The sequence below is a fragment of the Aotus nancymaae genome, unplaced genomic scaffold (genome assembly GCF_030222135.1).
Source record: "Aotus nancymaae isolate 86718 unplaced genomic scaffold, 86718_ANA_hifiasm-v0.15.2.pri h1tg000053l, whole genome shotgun sequence".
Lineage (NCBI taxonomy): Eukaryota > Metazoa > Chordata > Mammalia > Primates > Aotidae > Aotus > Aotus nancymaae.
Window position 1 is genome coordinate 31,826,973 of NW_026988467.1, and position 15,186 is coordinate 31,842,158.

A 15,186-nucleotide genomic window follows, 5' to 3' on the forward strand; every position below is an offset into this window, starting at 1 on the left:
TACTCGGGAAGCTGAGGCAGGAGACTTGCTTGAACCTGAGAGGTGGAGGTTAGGGTGAGCTGAGATCTCACCACTGCACTCCAGCCTGGGCGACAGAGTGAGACTCTGTCTCAAAAAAAAAAAAAAAAAGTTGACTTGTTGAGTCAAGAGTTCTGTCTTTCAAAGTATCAAAATAGGCCTATTTGCTCTTAATTAGTTTTGTACCCGTTTGCATTCCTACCAGTAGCAGTTGACTGTAGGGGTTGGCAAATGTTTTTCTGTTAAGGGCCAGATGGTAAATATTTTGGGCTTTGCAGCCTGCGTATGGTTCTCTGTCAAAAACTTTTCTTTGTATATATTTTGGCCTATAGCATAGCTATAAGACTTTTATGAAAACTTCTTTGTCATTACCAGCCTGCTGTGTGAACATGGTATCTCATTGTTTTATTAGTTTGCATTTCTCTTGTTGAATCTTAGCATTTGCTCCCTCTGAAATGTTTGTTTGAGCCCTTTGCTTTTATATATGTATTTGGTTGTCTGTATCTTTACTGAACGATAGGTTCTATCTTTATCTTTTAAGGAAATTACCTTTGTGATATAAAATGAAGTAAACCCTTTTAAATCAGTTTATCTTTTAACCTTTTGATTTGGTTTGTGTTTTCTCATCTCTAGCCGTTTTTTAAGTCATATTTGATCTTTTATATTTTTATTTATAAATTGGTCTTTTATTCTGGATTTTTTTGGTCATCATTAGAAAGACTTGCCTCTGTGACTTAAAAATAATTCTTCCATAGTTTATTTAATATTACTAAAAATTCTTCCATAGTTTATTTAATATTACTGTTTTATTTCTTTATGTCTAAACTTAGATACAGCTGTAAAATTTTTTGATATGAGTTAGGGATCTCATTTTTCCATATGACTATGCTTTTCTTCAATACTATATGCTGAATTTAAATGTAGTGATATGGGGCTGGGTGCAGTGGCTCACACCTGTAATCCCAGCACTGTGGCAGGCTGAGGTGGGCAGATTGCTTGAGCTCAGGAATTCAAGACTACCCTAAACAACATGGTGAAACTGCGTCTCTACAAAAAATACAAAAATAAGCCAGATGGAGTGGCATGCACCTGTAATCCCAGCCACTCAAGAGGCTGAGGTGGGAGGATTGCTTGAGCCCCGGAGGTAGAGGTTGTAATGAGCTAAGCTCATGCCACTGCACACCAACCTGGGCAACAGAGCCAGATCCCTGTCCCAAAAAATGAACCAACTAACTAAATAAATAAGTAAATGTAATAATATGGAAAGTTGCTTACAATATGACTTCTTAGTATTGACTTCTCATGCACTGTAGAACTCAAAACTCTGACTACATAAACTTTGAGCACATGCTATGTGGTCAGCTACTAATGATGAAACATTCAGCTGGCTCACCTGTAAGTTCAGCATACATCTCGTAAGATTTTAGCATCTGTTTTACTATCTGTTATCTCAATTGATTATTTTAGTAAGTACAAAAATTTTTCCAAATCTGTTATTGCCTCTACATTTATTAGCAAACATTCTTATGATAAAACAAGCTTTTCTCCCCTTCCCTTTGACATTATGCACTCAAATCATTATTTATTTACCCTCACACTGTTTCTAATTTTCTGTTTATTTTTTCTAGCTCTGTGAGGAGGAAGAGTCATAGTTATCTCTTTTATCATTTTATCCCTAGAACCCAACACAACACCTACCACAGAGTAGTTTCCTAATAAATATGTGCTCAATGAATGAATACTTCAAGCAGTGGGGAGCTATAGAATCTCAAAGGAGGGTGTAATGGGAAATGATTTGTATTTTGGGAAGGTAATTCTGGTGTCATTAAGGAGGAGGGCAACTTGAGCAAAGCTCAAAAAAAGAAAGAAGAATCAGGTTCTTGTCCTGTCATATCACCCAGGCTGGAATGCAGTGGCACAATTATAGCTTGCTGCAGCCTCAAATTCTTGGGTTCAAGTGATCCTCCTGCCTCAGCCTCCTGAGTAGCTAGGACTCCATGCGTGAACCATCACATCTGGCTGATTTAAAAAAATTTTTTTTACAGATGGGCTTTTGCTATGTTGCCCAGTCTGGTCTTGAACTCCTGGCCTCAAACAGTCCTCAGGCCTTGGCCTCCCAAAGTGCTAAGATTATAGGTGTGAACCACTGTGCCTGGCCCAGGAAAGCTTTCATTTGGATTCTGGATCAGTTGGGACCTGATTACAGATAATTCAACTCAAATCAACTTAACAAGAGGAATTTATTGGATCATGGAATCCAGAGAAGGATTGAAGAACCAGCCACATGAAGGATATAACTGGGCTTCAGGAACAAAATAAGAGCAAGGGTGCCAATGTCACTAATATTTTTAGTCTTCGCCTCACTCTGTTTTTATCAGTTCCGGTTTGTTTGCTCATGCGGCAATTAAATGTGGTTTCGGCATAGAGTTCATAAGGATATGGTTGCTTCTTGAGTATCCATGTGGACTGAATTAGTATACCTTTGAAGGTATTGTAGAATCCAAGAGGAGATGTGGAGTGTTAGAACTAGGTGCCAGGTAGAAAAGATGGATTTGAGAGAGATAAGTAGTAAAGTTGACAGAATTTGTCCGGGGGAAATCTTGAGTAACTGCTGGTTTGGTGAATCTGTTAACCATCTGAGGGACATAAAAGAAGCATATACTTGGAATGGGAGGGAACATGATGAGTTTTGATTTTAGAGTTGCGAAGTCGGAGAACTTGTAGGAGCTAGTTGAATACAGACATCCAAAATCTTGGAAGAAAGGTCTAAGCTTAAGTGCTTAGGAAGTCAGTAGCAAAGGTAAGTGTTATGGAGGTGAACAGAATAGCTCAGTCTGAGTGTAAAAGTAAAGAAAACTGGAATCTTACAGAAAAACTAATATTGAAGCCATGTGAACAGAGGAAGAAGAGGATAAAATAAATTAACAAGCCAATTAAGGAAAGTAAGAAGAAATGAGTACCAGAGAACCCAAAGGAATTTTATCCATGAGGGATATGCCACTTAGGGATTGAAAAAAGTCAATTTGCTTTGACCATTAGGAGATCATTGATGATGTTCATCAGAAAAGTTCCAGTGGAAAGTTGGGAGCTGATTATATTAAGCTCAAAGTGTTAATGATTGAGATGAAGTAGAAGCAAACTATGTAGAATTTTTTTCCTACAAGTTTGTGAAGGGAAGATGAATGAGGACATTGTAGGGTTAGGGAGTTGCTTTGTTTTGTTTTGGAATGGGAGAGATTAGTATATATTAGTAGTTTTGAACAGTAAACAGTTTTTTACTCTGGGTTGGATAAAATTTATTTTTATGTTTAAATATTAACTGCTTTAAGTGTTTATTAGTGTTAGTGCAGAGAAAATGGGACTCAGACCAAAGACCTGAGTGCTAATTTCATTTTTCCCTGAATAATTCCATAATAATTATAATTACCATTTTATATTCCCTTCTATATGTCAGTCATTGTGTTAGTAGGTTTTCTATACATACTATCACTAATCCTCACCACAAATTAATCTCCAAGGTGAGTATTATGCTGTTGTATAGATAGAGTCTGAGAGTTTACTTTTCAGGATTACATAGATTTCCAGGATCATCCTTTGATTTCAACACAGATATGTCTGATTCTGAAGTTGATGCTCTTTTCTCTATATCACGTAACCTTCCTTTCTAAGCTGAAGTAGTTCCTCAAGTTTTGGCTTCTCATTTCCTTAACTGTCAGAAAGGAGTAGTCATATCTGTCACATCTGTGTCAAAGTGTTAAGTGAATACTATGGTAATATCTGTATTTTGTTTGAAAAAATATTTATTTGGTTAAATACCAGAGTGACCGTATCATTGTGGTCATCTTTAGCACTATCGTTTGTCTAAACAGTATTTTACTTTTTAAGGTGGTGGTATCATGGATACAGAAATGTCTGAAGATATAGACCACAACTTAACTCCTACCCTTGACAGCATGTCTTATGGAATGCCGAATCAAACAGGATCTGAAAATTCATTGCTGGATGAAGATGATTATTTTTTGAACTCTGGGGATCTTGCAGGAATTCCAGTCGTTGGTAGTGACAATGAGGATGAACAGGATTTTAGTTCAAAGGACAATCTTGTTTCTTCAATTCATACTGATGATAGCTTGGAAGTAGAGAGAAGAGTCACACAGCATGAATCAGACAATGAAAATGAAATACAAATTCAAAATAAGTTAAAAAAAGACTTTCCTAAACAGTTTGATCAGGTTTCTGTTTTTAAATCAATACGGAAAGATTTTAGTCTAGTAAGAGAAAACAGCAAAGAGACATTTTCTGGAAAGGAGAAAAATAGAGACCTAACTTATCATGAACGTGAAAAACGGTTGGATAAACCTCATAAAGATTTGGATTCAAGGTTGAAAAGCAGTTTTTTTGATAAAGCAGGTAATAATTATTGGAATTAGAACCATAAAACAATTAAAAATTACCAATCATAATACAGCTTTTATTACTTTTGATGTTAAGTGAAGTATGAACAGTTAAATTCATTGTAAGCTTGTCATTTTTCTTTTGTCCTTGTTCTTTGCAGAGTGACTGAATTTCTCCCAGTAACTTTTGGTAATGGTATAAATGGTTGAAAATAGCTCTAAACCTCATTTCTCCCTCCCCTGGTTGCAATGTTTTGATGGGAAAGGCAAGATACTTGAATCACCTGTTCATTTTCTTTGGTTGAACATTGGAACCTGAAGTTGGATTTAACTTCTTTGTGCTGTAAGCACTAATTCAAACTGCTGTCTCAAATGTAGTCCAAATTAGGGAGTTTTTATTTCATTTTTTAAAATTTTAATTTAATTATTTGTTTATAAACTCTCACCTCTATCTGAAAGGGAGTTTTTTTTTTTAAAAAGCATTTCTAATTTATGTTTTAGAAGTTTCTTGAGGTTCCTCCTGAGCTTCTTTGCCCAGTGTACCCTATATTTTAGCTCTGGTTAACATTCTTGACTATATCATATATTTCCTTCTGTGCTTTCCTTTCCACCTGCTATTCCATTTGCCTGCATGTCATTTTCTCTCTGTATATTTGCCTGTGAAAGTACTTCTTACCTAGCAATACCTAACTCATAAACCTCTTCTACTCTGTCATCATTCTAACTGCTCTACATCAAGAATGAATTGTTTCCTTATCTGTATTTCCACAGCATTTTCATGCCTCATTATTTATAGTACTTATCACACAGTATTATAGTTCTATATTTATTTTACCTTACCTACTAGTATAGGAGTTGATTGAGGGCCAGATTGTATCTTACTCATCTTAGTATTCTTGGGGCCTAACCTGGTGTAGTGAAATACTAATTCTTCAATAAATGTTCAATAGCTGTGAAGGAAAGCAAGTATTCTATATCAGCCCTTGTATTTCTTCTAACACTGCTAGGAAATGTATGGTACAAAGAACAAACCAGCATTGTTAAAAAGAAAACTTTTGAGTAGGTACAAGGCTATGCAAGGATATACTATATTTTTCTCTATAATTCAGCATGTATTTCCAATATCCCTTCTTGGGGTATGAGAGTCATGTTTCTCAAGGAACATAATATCTAGTAGTAGAATGGACAAGACAAGTCAGGCAGTAGAAATGCCAATGGCCAGCTGAATAGCATAAGATGTAATTTACAGTTAAAGACAATGGTAGAAGAGTTAGTCATAAGGCAGTTCAAGAAGATATCTTTCAAATAACTGAAACAGTATGTTTTAGGGATTCTTAAAAGAGAGATGATTTTTAACTTAGTGAACAGGGAAGGTTTTATAGAGGAGAGGTAAATTTTTAACTGAGCTGAGTCTGTCTGTGAAACTATGATTTTCAGAGTAAAAATCTTTTTTTTTTTTTTTAGGTTTGAGCAATGAAAAAATGTAGGATAAGGCTATAAGTTAGGTGGGGCCAGATTGTGCAGAACTTTGAGTGAAAATACCTTTTGGGTGTTTTTGGGACCCACTTCACTCTAATGAGCATCTTTGTTGGAAAAGAGAGGTGATTATCAAATGATAGCTTTTTAGGTCACTCTTTATAAGATTTGTTATTCATATACATGTGTTTGTTTGTTTTTTTTTCCTTTCAATAGCTAATCAAGTTGAAGAAACATTACATACCCATTTACCACAAACCCCAGAAACAAACTTTAGGGTAAGTTTTCAGTGTGTATGTAGATTGCTGTAACTGTGACAAGTGTCAAAGTTTTCTTTATGTCACTTTTTAAATTCTAACAATGTATTAGGTAGAGCACTGATTTTTTTTTTTTTTTTTTTTTTTTCCAAATTTGCTTAATATTTGGGTAAGGACATCTTTGGAGACATTCTAAAAAGCCTCAACTCTTAGGGTCTTTATTTGTATTTGGTATTTAGACATATAACACATTTACTTTTAGGCATAGGGACTCTAATAAATGTCCATAGAGTTCTTCATTTCCAATGAGCTTTTCTTTGGGTGTTAAACCTGAAGAGGAATCATTTTAAAATCTGAATATTTATTAATCCTTTATATTGTGTTTTAGGATTCCAGCTACCCATTTGCCAATAAAGAATCCATTGGTTCGGAACTGGGGAATTCCTTTGCATCAAATATTAGAATTAAAGAAGAACCTTTGGATGATGAGTATGACAAAGCAATGGCACCACAGCAGGGACTACTAGACAAAATTAAAGATGAACCTGACAATGCTCAAGTAAACATTTCACCTTTTTTCCCCCTCTTCTTTTTGTTCCACACATTGAATTATTCATTTGAGAGAGGAAGTACTTAAGAAGTGAAATAGTTTGTTGACAAGGTGAAAGGAAACTCTTAAGGTTGAGGCGATTTGAATTATCTTATAAGGCATTAATGAGCGATACCAAACAAGGCTTTTAATCATCTTTGTTTCTTAATACCACTGTGATTTTTGCAATGCATTTTATTTCAAGGATTTGATATCTATACAGCAGATATGGTTGAAGGTTTATGGTAGTTTATGGATTTGTGGTGCAATAAAGTTTATATAGGATAGTAAGCCTTTTGCAGTTAATGCTAATGAAGTACAGGCTATATGTGGATTTAAATATTTTTCAGGAGGGGTTAATGGACAGATCATCTTTGGAAGGGTTAATTGATTGAAGAACCAGTTCATTGGATTAGTGGATAGAAGGTAAAGGAGGCTTTGATGAATGATACATGATTCCAAGTTTGAGATCTGTGAGTAATAAAAGTGAAGGTAGACCTCTGCTATTTCAAGGTTGCTCTGGAGATAAAATCATAGAGAATCCTGTAACTGTGAAGTCCTGAAGTCAGCTAAGTTATCCATGCAGTTAATGATGTTTCTGTTGTTGAAACAGAAGAAAAAAGTTACATCAGATGCTGTAATCATTTTGAAGTGCAAGAGAGGGTCCAAGGGATGAATATGCAATAGCAGCAATTATTTGAGGGTATCTCTGTTTTGTACAGATGGCATGAATTCAGAGGATTGTAAGTAAAGATGATATGAATTGGCTATTTTTCTGAAATGACATTTAATCTGGGGAAAGCTTATATTTTCCTATCTTTCTATTTCATTAGAGGGTTTGAGACTGTCAGACTTCTGTGGAAGTGCTTGATTGATTGATCGATTGATTGAAATAAGGTCTTGCCCAGCCTGGAATGCAGTGATGCAGTCACTGCTCACTGAAACCTCAACCTCCCAGGCTCAAGTGATCCTCCCAGCTCATCCTCTCAAGTAGCTGGCACCACAGGTGTGTACCATCACACTGGTGAATAAAAAAAAAATTTGTAGAGGGGCCTGACGTGGTGGTGGCTCATGCCTGTCATCCTAGCACTTTGCAGGCTTAGGCTGGCAGATCACTTGAGGTCAGGAGTTCCAGACCACCCTGGCCAACATGGTGAAATCCCATCTCTGCTAAAAATACAAAAAGTAAGCCAGGCATGGTGGCAGGCACCTGTAATTCCAGCTACTTCAGAGGCTGAGGCAGGAGAATCGCTTGAAACCAGGAGGTGGAGGTTGCAGTGAGCTGAGATTGTGCCACTGCACTCCAGCCTGGATGACAAAGCGAGACTCCATCTCAAAAAAACTTTTTTTTTTTTTTTTGGTAGAGTAAGTTGCACAGGCTTGTGTCTGACTCCTGTGCTCAAGCCATCCTCCTGCTCTGGGCCCCCAAAGTGTTGAGATTACAGGCGTGAGCCACTGTGCCTGGCCAAGAGCATTTTTCATTTAGATGTTTTTGGACGAGATTTCTCAAACTCGACGGCATTGACATTTTGGACGAGATAATTCTTTGTTGTGAGGCAATGTTCTGTGCATTGTAGGACATTTAGTAGCATTTGTGGCCTCTACCTACTACATGCCAGTTGCAGAATTGTAACAAAAAATTATCTGCTATTGAGGACCACTGTAATAGAGTAAGCAGATGGAAGAATAGGAGACTGTAGAGGTAGGTGATTCATATGAGTCAAATTGATGCTCAGCATGAATTCCATGATGTCCAGTTGAAGTTGGCTATCTTAGCATACTGATGGTCAAGCTATAGGAGTTGGATGGATATGCGTATAGTTGCTACACAGAATAAAGTAGAAGGAATATGGATAGATTTTTCTATTCTTTTTGAATAGAAGGTAAATAAAAGCATGTTTGTAGAAGCAGGTAAAATGGAGATCTTAGATATCTGAATTAGGGCTAAATAGATGTTCCAATACCTGGGAAAGTTCATGTGGCAGTATATGCTTCAGAAGACTGCAGTCATGTCTATATGAAGGGCAGATCTTGTATCTCTTCTCCTGCCCCAGTGTAGACATGCAAAATAAGATTTCTTATGTGGACATAAGAAATCATAATGCTGGCAGGGTACCAAAAGCATCTCTTTCTTTTGTACTTGACCCTTGTGACACTTCCTTGGGATAAAAAGTCGCTTATAGCATAGACCAAATACAGTAGGAGTAAAGAACACTGTGAAGTTTATTAGTATTGTTGTTTTCATAACAATCAGAGAGGTTCCAGGGGCTAGAGAATATAAATAGGATGGAATAGATAGAAACACTTAAATTTTTATACACTTATTCAGAATTATAAAATGTGTTATAAAATACTGAGTATGAATATGAAGTTTCATCTTGGTTATGGGGAAGAACTTCCCCAAAGGCTCACTACCTAATTGATCGGACTTGAGAGTTAAGCAGTAATGTGAGTAGGTCCCGGGCATAAGATCTAAAAGTATTCTTTACCCTGACCCCACAATAAGGCACTTGCAGTATATGAGTAGATAGAGCTAGGTTTTCCCTGAGGAGTCTTTTTTGTTGTCAGCCATACCAGGATCAGACCTTTGATAATTCTTCTAGAAATCCTCCAGAGCAGCTTTCATGTTATAAACTAGATACCTGATTCTTTCCTTCTTTTCTTTTTCTCGTCTTTTCCACACCCCTCTCCGCCTTCCCTCCTTCTTTGAGAGGAGTATTGCCTTTCAATATTGCATAATGCTATATTACTCTTATTCATTTCCTATGGACTGGAAAAGGGAACTCTAGTGCATTATTTTAGTAGTCTCAAAAATGTGCTGTTAGCCTCTCGTAAAGTACTGTTAGGTTTTACAGCTGTGGTCAGTGTTTACTTTTGACTATCAGTTACCAGTAACTTTTTTCATGGTTCAATAAAATCATAGCTTTAGTTTACAGCACCTTTTCAAAACTTCCCTTGGCTTTTCTTTATGGTTAATTGAGGTAGTTTTGCTTTTAGCTCACTTCCTAATTCTCCATTTTGCACAATTCATTTTGGTCGTAATTTCTTTACTTTCCTATATAAATCACCAAGGTGCTGAAATGTATGTATATGTATTTAACTTCTACCCATTTGCTCTTGGTTATTTCTTCAGTTATGATATCATCTATTTGCCAGTCATCGTCCTCCTGCCTCTATTACTGGCGTAATGTCATTGGGCCTCTCAGTTTCATTTCTTTGTTCTAATTCCATTGCATGTTTCTATAATGTTTTCTGTAGTGTTTTTACAGTTACAGATGCTTTTACGTGTACTATGTTGCTTAATTCTCCTAACAACCCTATATAAGATGGCCAGAGTAGAGGATATTAACATTTATAGATGAGAGAGTTGAGATTTATAGAGATTAGTTACTCAAGGCCATATGGCCAGGAAGGAGCCAATCTGGGGTCATAATCAAAGTCTTTTTTTTTTTTTTTTTAGTCTACCAATCTTTCTTTAAATAAAAGTTATTTAATTTTAAAAATACTTAGAGAAGGTTTCAAAATAGATACTTTAAAAAGAGCCAGAGACCTCATTTTCCCCTTTTCCCTTTTCCATAGGTTCTAAAAACTGTACTTTCAGTAAATACTACATTAAAATCATGATTTCTTTATTTTTTTTGCTCATAATAATAGAGGGAGAGCTAATGTGTAGTCTCTCATTGAAAGAACTCAATTAAAATGAGAAAGCAAATGAACTAATTATCATAATAGTGATTCATACAGTTTTGGAACGATGTAATTATTTAAATGTTGTGGCTTTGTTTTAGCTATGTTGAGTTAATTTGGCACTAGAAACTGTGTTATTCATTTCTAAAATACTTTCATGGGATATTAATATTGATCTTCATTTGTAGTAAACTAAGAAGTTAAAGGTATTGGTAAAAGAATTTTTTTTGTTTTGACATGTGTTTTTTTGCTTCTGAAGGCTTTTCGGTTACCAATCAGATATTTACTTCTCAGAAAATATTTATTAATTATTTGCTAGTCATTGATTTGTTTATCAAATACTTGTAAAATTAGTCATCGTGGGAGGATACAAACATAAACCAAACATGATTCTGCCTTGAAGGCATTGTGGACCATGCAAACAGTACTTAAGATGTATACTATTTTACTATGTTACATAAATAATATGTACTCAGGGCTTAAGGAATGCAGCAGAAGTTTGCAGTAGCCATCACAGAGACTAAGAGACCTGACTGGAGACCGTTAATGTATGCCATTGAGTATTGGTTGTTTCTGGAGTTTTCTGAGATTAAAATAAAAATATTTAAGGAAATTTTAGTATACTGTATAATGAAGGAATGTCATGATTAGTCGATTTTAGAAAATCTTTTAATACTTACATTTCATCTGCAGGTCAAATAAGAGTATCTGTAATATTCACTTTATAGATGCCAAAAGACATCTCATGTAATTCATACATTTCTTACAATAGATTTTTTCTTGATCATGGTAAGAAAATACCACTTCAGATCAATAACAGTTATTGAAGTTGAAGTAAAATGATAGAAACCTTCTGTTAATATTACTAAAAGAATATAAGTTGCTGATGTCATTGTTATTATTTAATTCTTGTTGGATTTTCACTCCAATCCATGTTAAAGAAATTAGAAGAAAAAATAATGGAAAAAGGGAAATAAAATTATCACTTGCTAGTAAGAATCTTTATGAAAGAATTAATGGAATTCATGAAACTTGATGCAGTACCTAGTTCAATTATACCAGTATTTCTATAAATAAATTTTCGAGTTAGATGATATAATGAAAAAGATATACTGTTCCCAGCAGCAACTAAAAAGTGCTTATATAAAATACAACTTGAAATAATGGAGAGACCATCTTTTTAAATGTAAGAAATATGAAGATGTCAGTTATTTTTAAATTAAGATTTAAGGCCGGGTGTGGTGGCTCACACCTGTAATCCTAGCACTTTGGGAGGCTGAGGCAGGCAAATCACTTGAGGTCAGAAGTTCAAGACCAGCCTGGCCAACATGGTGAAACCCCGTCTCTACTAAAAACTACAAAAATTAGCCAGGTGTGGTGGTACACGCCTGTAATCACAGCTACTCAGGAGGCTGGGGCAGGAGAATCACTTGAGGCAGGGAGGCAGAGGTTGCAGTGAGCTGAGATTGCACCGTTGCACCCCAGCCTGTGGACAACAGTGAAACTCTGTCTCAAGTAAAAAAAAAAAAAAAAACTAAGATTTAGATTTGATGAAAATATCAATAGTTAAGCTCTGAAGTTTTGTAGAATAATAATAGACATGAACATACACACACTTATTACACATATTCTATAAAATGGATGGAGAAGTTGAGAGTGGCAAACCCTGTTAAACTGTTAAACATCATACAATTAATTTCTTTTTGTTTGTTTGTTTTAAGATGGAGTTTCACTCTTGTTGCTCATGCCGGAGTGCAATGGTGCAGTCTTGGCTCGCTGCAACCTCCTCCCCCCAGGTTCAAACAATTCTTCTACCTCAGCCTCCTGAGTATCTGGGATTACAGGCAAATGCCCCCACGCCCAGCTAATTTTTGTATTTTTAGTAGAGATGGGGTTTCATTATGTTGGCTAGGCTGGTCTCAAACTCCTGACCTCAGGTGATCCACCTGCCTTGGCCTCCCAAAGTGCTGGGATTACAGGTGTGAGCGACAGCACCTGGCCATACACACCCTATAATTAGTTTCATTAGGAGAGCATATCATAAGATTAGTCAGACTGAAAATGATATAGAAGAGATAGCCCAAAAACAGACATTATTTTTAAGAATTTGATATATTAATCAATGGCAAATGAAAGGAATGAACTATTTAGAGAAAGAAAAAGGGTCAGGTATGGTATCTTATGCCTATAATCCCAGCACTTTGGGAGGCTGAGGCAGGTAGATCACTTGAGGTCAGGAGCTTGAGACCAGCCTTACCAGCATGGTGAAACCCCGTCTCTACTAAAAACACAAAAATTAGCCAGACATGGTGGCAGGTGCCTGTAATCCCAGCTACTTGGGAGGCTGAGGCAGGAGAATCATTTGAACCTGGAAGGCTGAGAGTGCAGTGAGCCGAGATTGAGCTAGCTTGGGTGACAGAGCAAAACTCTGTCTCAAAAAAAAAAAAGAAAAGGAAAAGAAAATGCTCATTGTACATCAAAATGAGTACATTCCAAATGGACTAAAGCAGGAGTTGGCAAATTATCAGTGGTGGGCCAAATCCAGCCCTCCCATTTTTTTTTTCCATCCACTGCTTTTATAAATAAAGTTTTATTTGAACATTGCCACATTCATTCATTTACATATTATCTGGGTGCTTTTGCTCCACCAGAGCAGAGTTGAGTAGTTGGGACAGAGACTGTATGGCCTGCAAAGTAGAAAATATTTGCTATCTGGCCCCTTACAGATAAAGTTTGCTGACCCCTGGATTAAAGGACTGAATTATTATAAACAGTGAAACTATTTTCTTATTATTTTAATTTGGAAGTAAAACTTTGTAAGAGAAGAAATCACAAAGGTAAAGACTGTCAGATTTTTTTGGCATAAAAATGGAAACATAAAATTTGAGGAAATGTTGATAACAAATGCTATGAGAGTTAATATTGTTCCATTATAATGTACTTTTTGTAAATGAACATTAAAAAATAGCTGCAAATTAAAACAGTGGGAAAAGACTTTAAAAAATGTCATTTTTTTCATAAATTACTGGAGTAATTATAATTAAGATTTTTTTGGGGGAGGAAAACCATCTGTCATTATGTATCAAGAACCTTTACTATGTACCTTTTTACCTAGTAATTCCACTTTAGTAATTCTTTTTTTAGGAGATAATCCTAAATTTGGGAGTATGAATATTCACAAAGATACTCATCATGACATTACTGATTGTTCTAAATATTCAGAAACATTAAATGGACCAACATTATATTGTGGTTATATAATCTCGGTGCCATGTGGGGCTATTGGAGCCTAAGGCAGAAGGAAAAAATCAGTAATACTGATTCAGTATTTATTTAAAATTTTGGTATTTTGTTCATCATGGACCTTGCATAAATTTGACTTTTAAAAATACTGTGTTAAAATATTACCTTGATTACTGAGGTTTTTGGCGCCCCCTTAATTTTGTGCCTGAGGCATGTGCCTCATTCACCTCATCCTAGTCACATCTCTATGTAATGTGTTGTGTTTCTTAAATAATATATATTTGTATTTCTCAAATTTGGGTAATGTGTCGACACCCCCCCCACCACAAAAAAGGAGATATTTCTGAGATACTCCAGAATTCCAAGAATAAGTGGTCTTGCAGGGTTTTTGCATGTTTCAATATGATAAACAATATATTAAAATAGAAGTTAAAGCTATTATGTAATAATTTTAGAATGCAGTTGTGTAATTGTAAAAAGCAGACAGCACTGAAAAGTTGTAGTAGAACTCAGTTATATGATGGTTATTTATGACTTAAATATATGTACGTGCACATAAAAATCATTCAAATAAAAAAATTTAAACAGCATTCTTTTAGAATTTTCAGGCTACGTAGACGTCAGGGATTCTTGGACTTCAGTTTTAGAAACACTGGTGTATTTAGCCATTAGAAGTTATTTTGGAATAATATATAATATACAAAAGTTCAAATGATTCAAGTGAGCAAAAAATCAATTTATAAGAATGGTATATTTAGTATAATTACAACTTATTAAGAAATAAAATCTCTGAATTGAGAAGAGGAAAAGGCTGGAAAGAAATATACCCAAAGAATAACAGTGGTTGTTTTGGGGTGATTGAAATATGATTAGATTTTTAAAAATTTTTATTTATCTAAATTTTCTATAGTGATTGTGTATTACTTTTATAATAAGCAGTAACTTATAATACTTTAATAAAATTAAAGATGATTTTTTTCAAAAATAATTTATAAATATTTAGTAGTGTCACAGGTTAAGTAGATAGCTACTTTCATTTTTTTTCTCTCTTACACTCCTAGCATATACATATTATACCCATATTTAATTATAGTTTGCTTGCTGTTTTGTATTTTATTATTTCTTATTAATATTATAAACATTTTCCACCTCTATATAGTGGTAGTAAAATGTCTTGAATGTATGGATGTCTTTAGGTATTTATTCTTTTCTCTATGTATTTATTTATTTTTTTCTTCTTTAAAGGAGTATAGTCATGGCCAACAGCAAAAAACTCAAGAGGGGGAACTGAAAATTAGTGCTGTGTTTTCAGTCAGTGGCAGCCCTCTTGGTAAGAAACAGACCTGAATAAATGGATTGTGTATATTCTGACCAATATGAATGAAGAGGGAATTCTGCTTGCATTAATAAAGTAGGCAGTTCTCTCTGCCCACTTAGGATGCTTTTAAATTGTATATTGCATAATTACTGTTGGGTTTCAAGACTAGCTCTAGAAGAGAAAGAAAGAATGCATGTTTAAAAT

General features: G+C 35.2%; 1 protein-coding gene across 5 annotated transcripts in view; it reads left to right on the forward strand.

Annotated features, from left to right (window-relative positions):
* The window catches only part of ZMYM4 (zinc finger MYM-type containing 4), a 155,129-nt gene that overhangs the window by 90,970 nt on the left and 48,973 nt on the right, over positions 1–15,186 (forward strand). For 2 of the 5 annotated variants that reach the window (XM_012439931.3, XM_012439925.2), the window contains 4 exons: positions 3,904–4,428; positions 6,105–6,166; positions 6,534–6,704; positions 14,910–14,994. In XM_012439931.3, coding sequence (XP_012295354.1) covers positions 3,915–4,428; positions 6,105–6,166; positions 6,534–6,704; positions 14,910–14,994 — 832 coding nt within the window. In that variant the 5' untranslated portion in view covers positions 3,904–3,914. Of the gene's footprint in view, positions 1–3,903; positions 4,429–6,104; positions 6,167–6,533; positions 6,705–7,172; positions 7,741–14,909; positions 14,995–15,186 lie in introns of those variants that run through there. The other 3 variants (XM_021677160.2, XM_021677159.2, XM_064363677.1) reach the window with 2 other exon arrangements.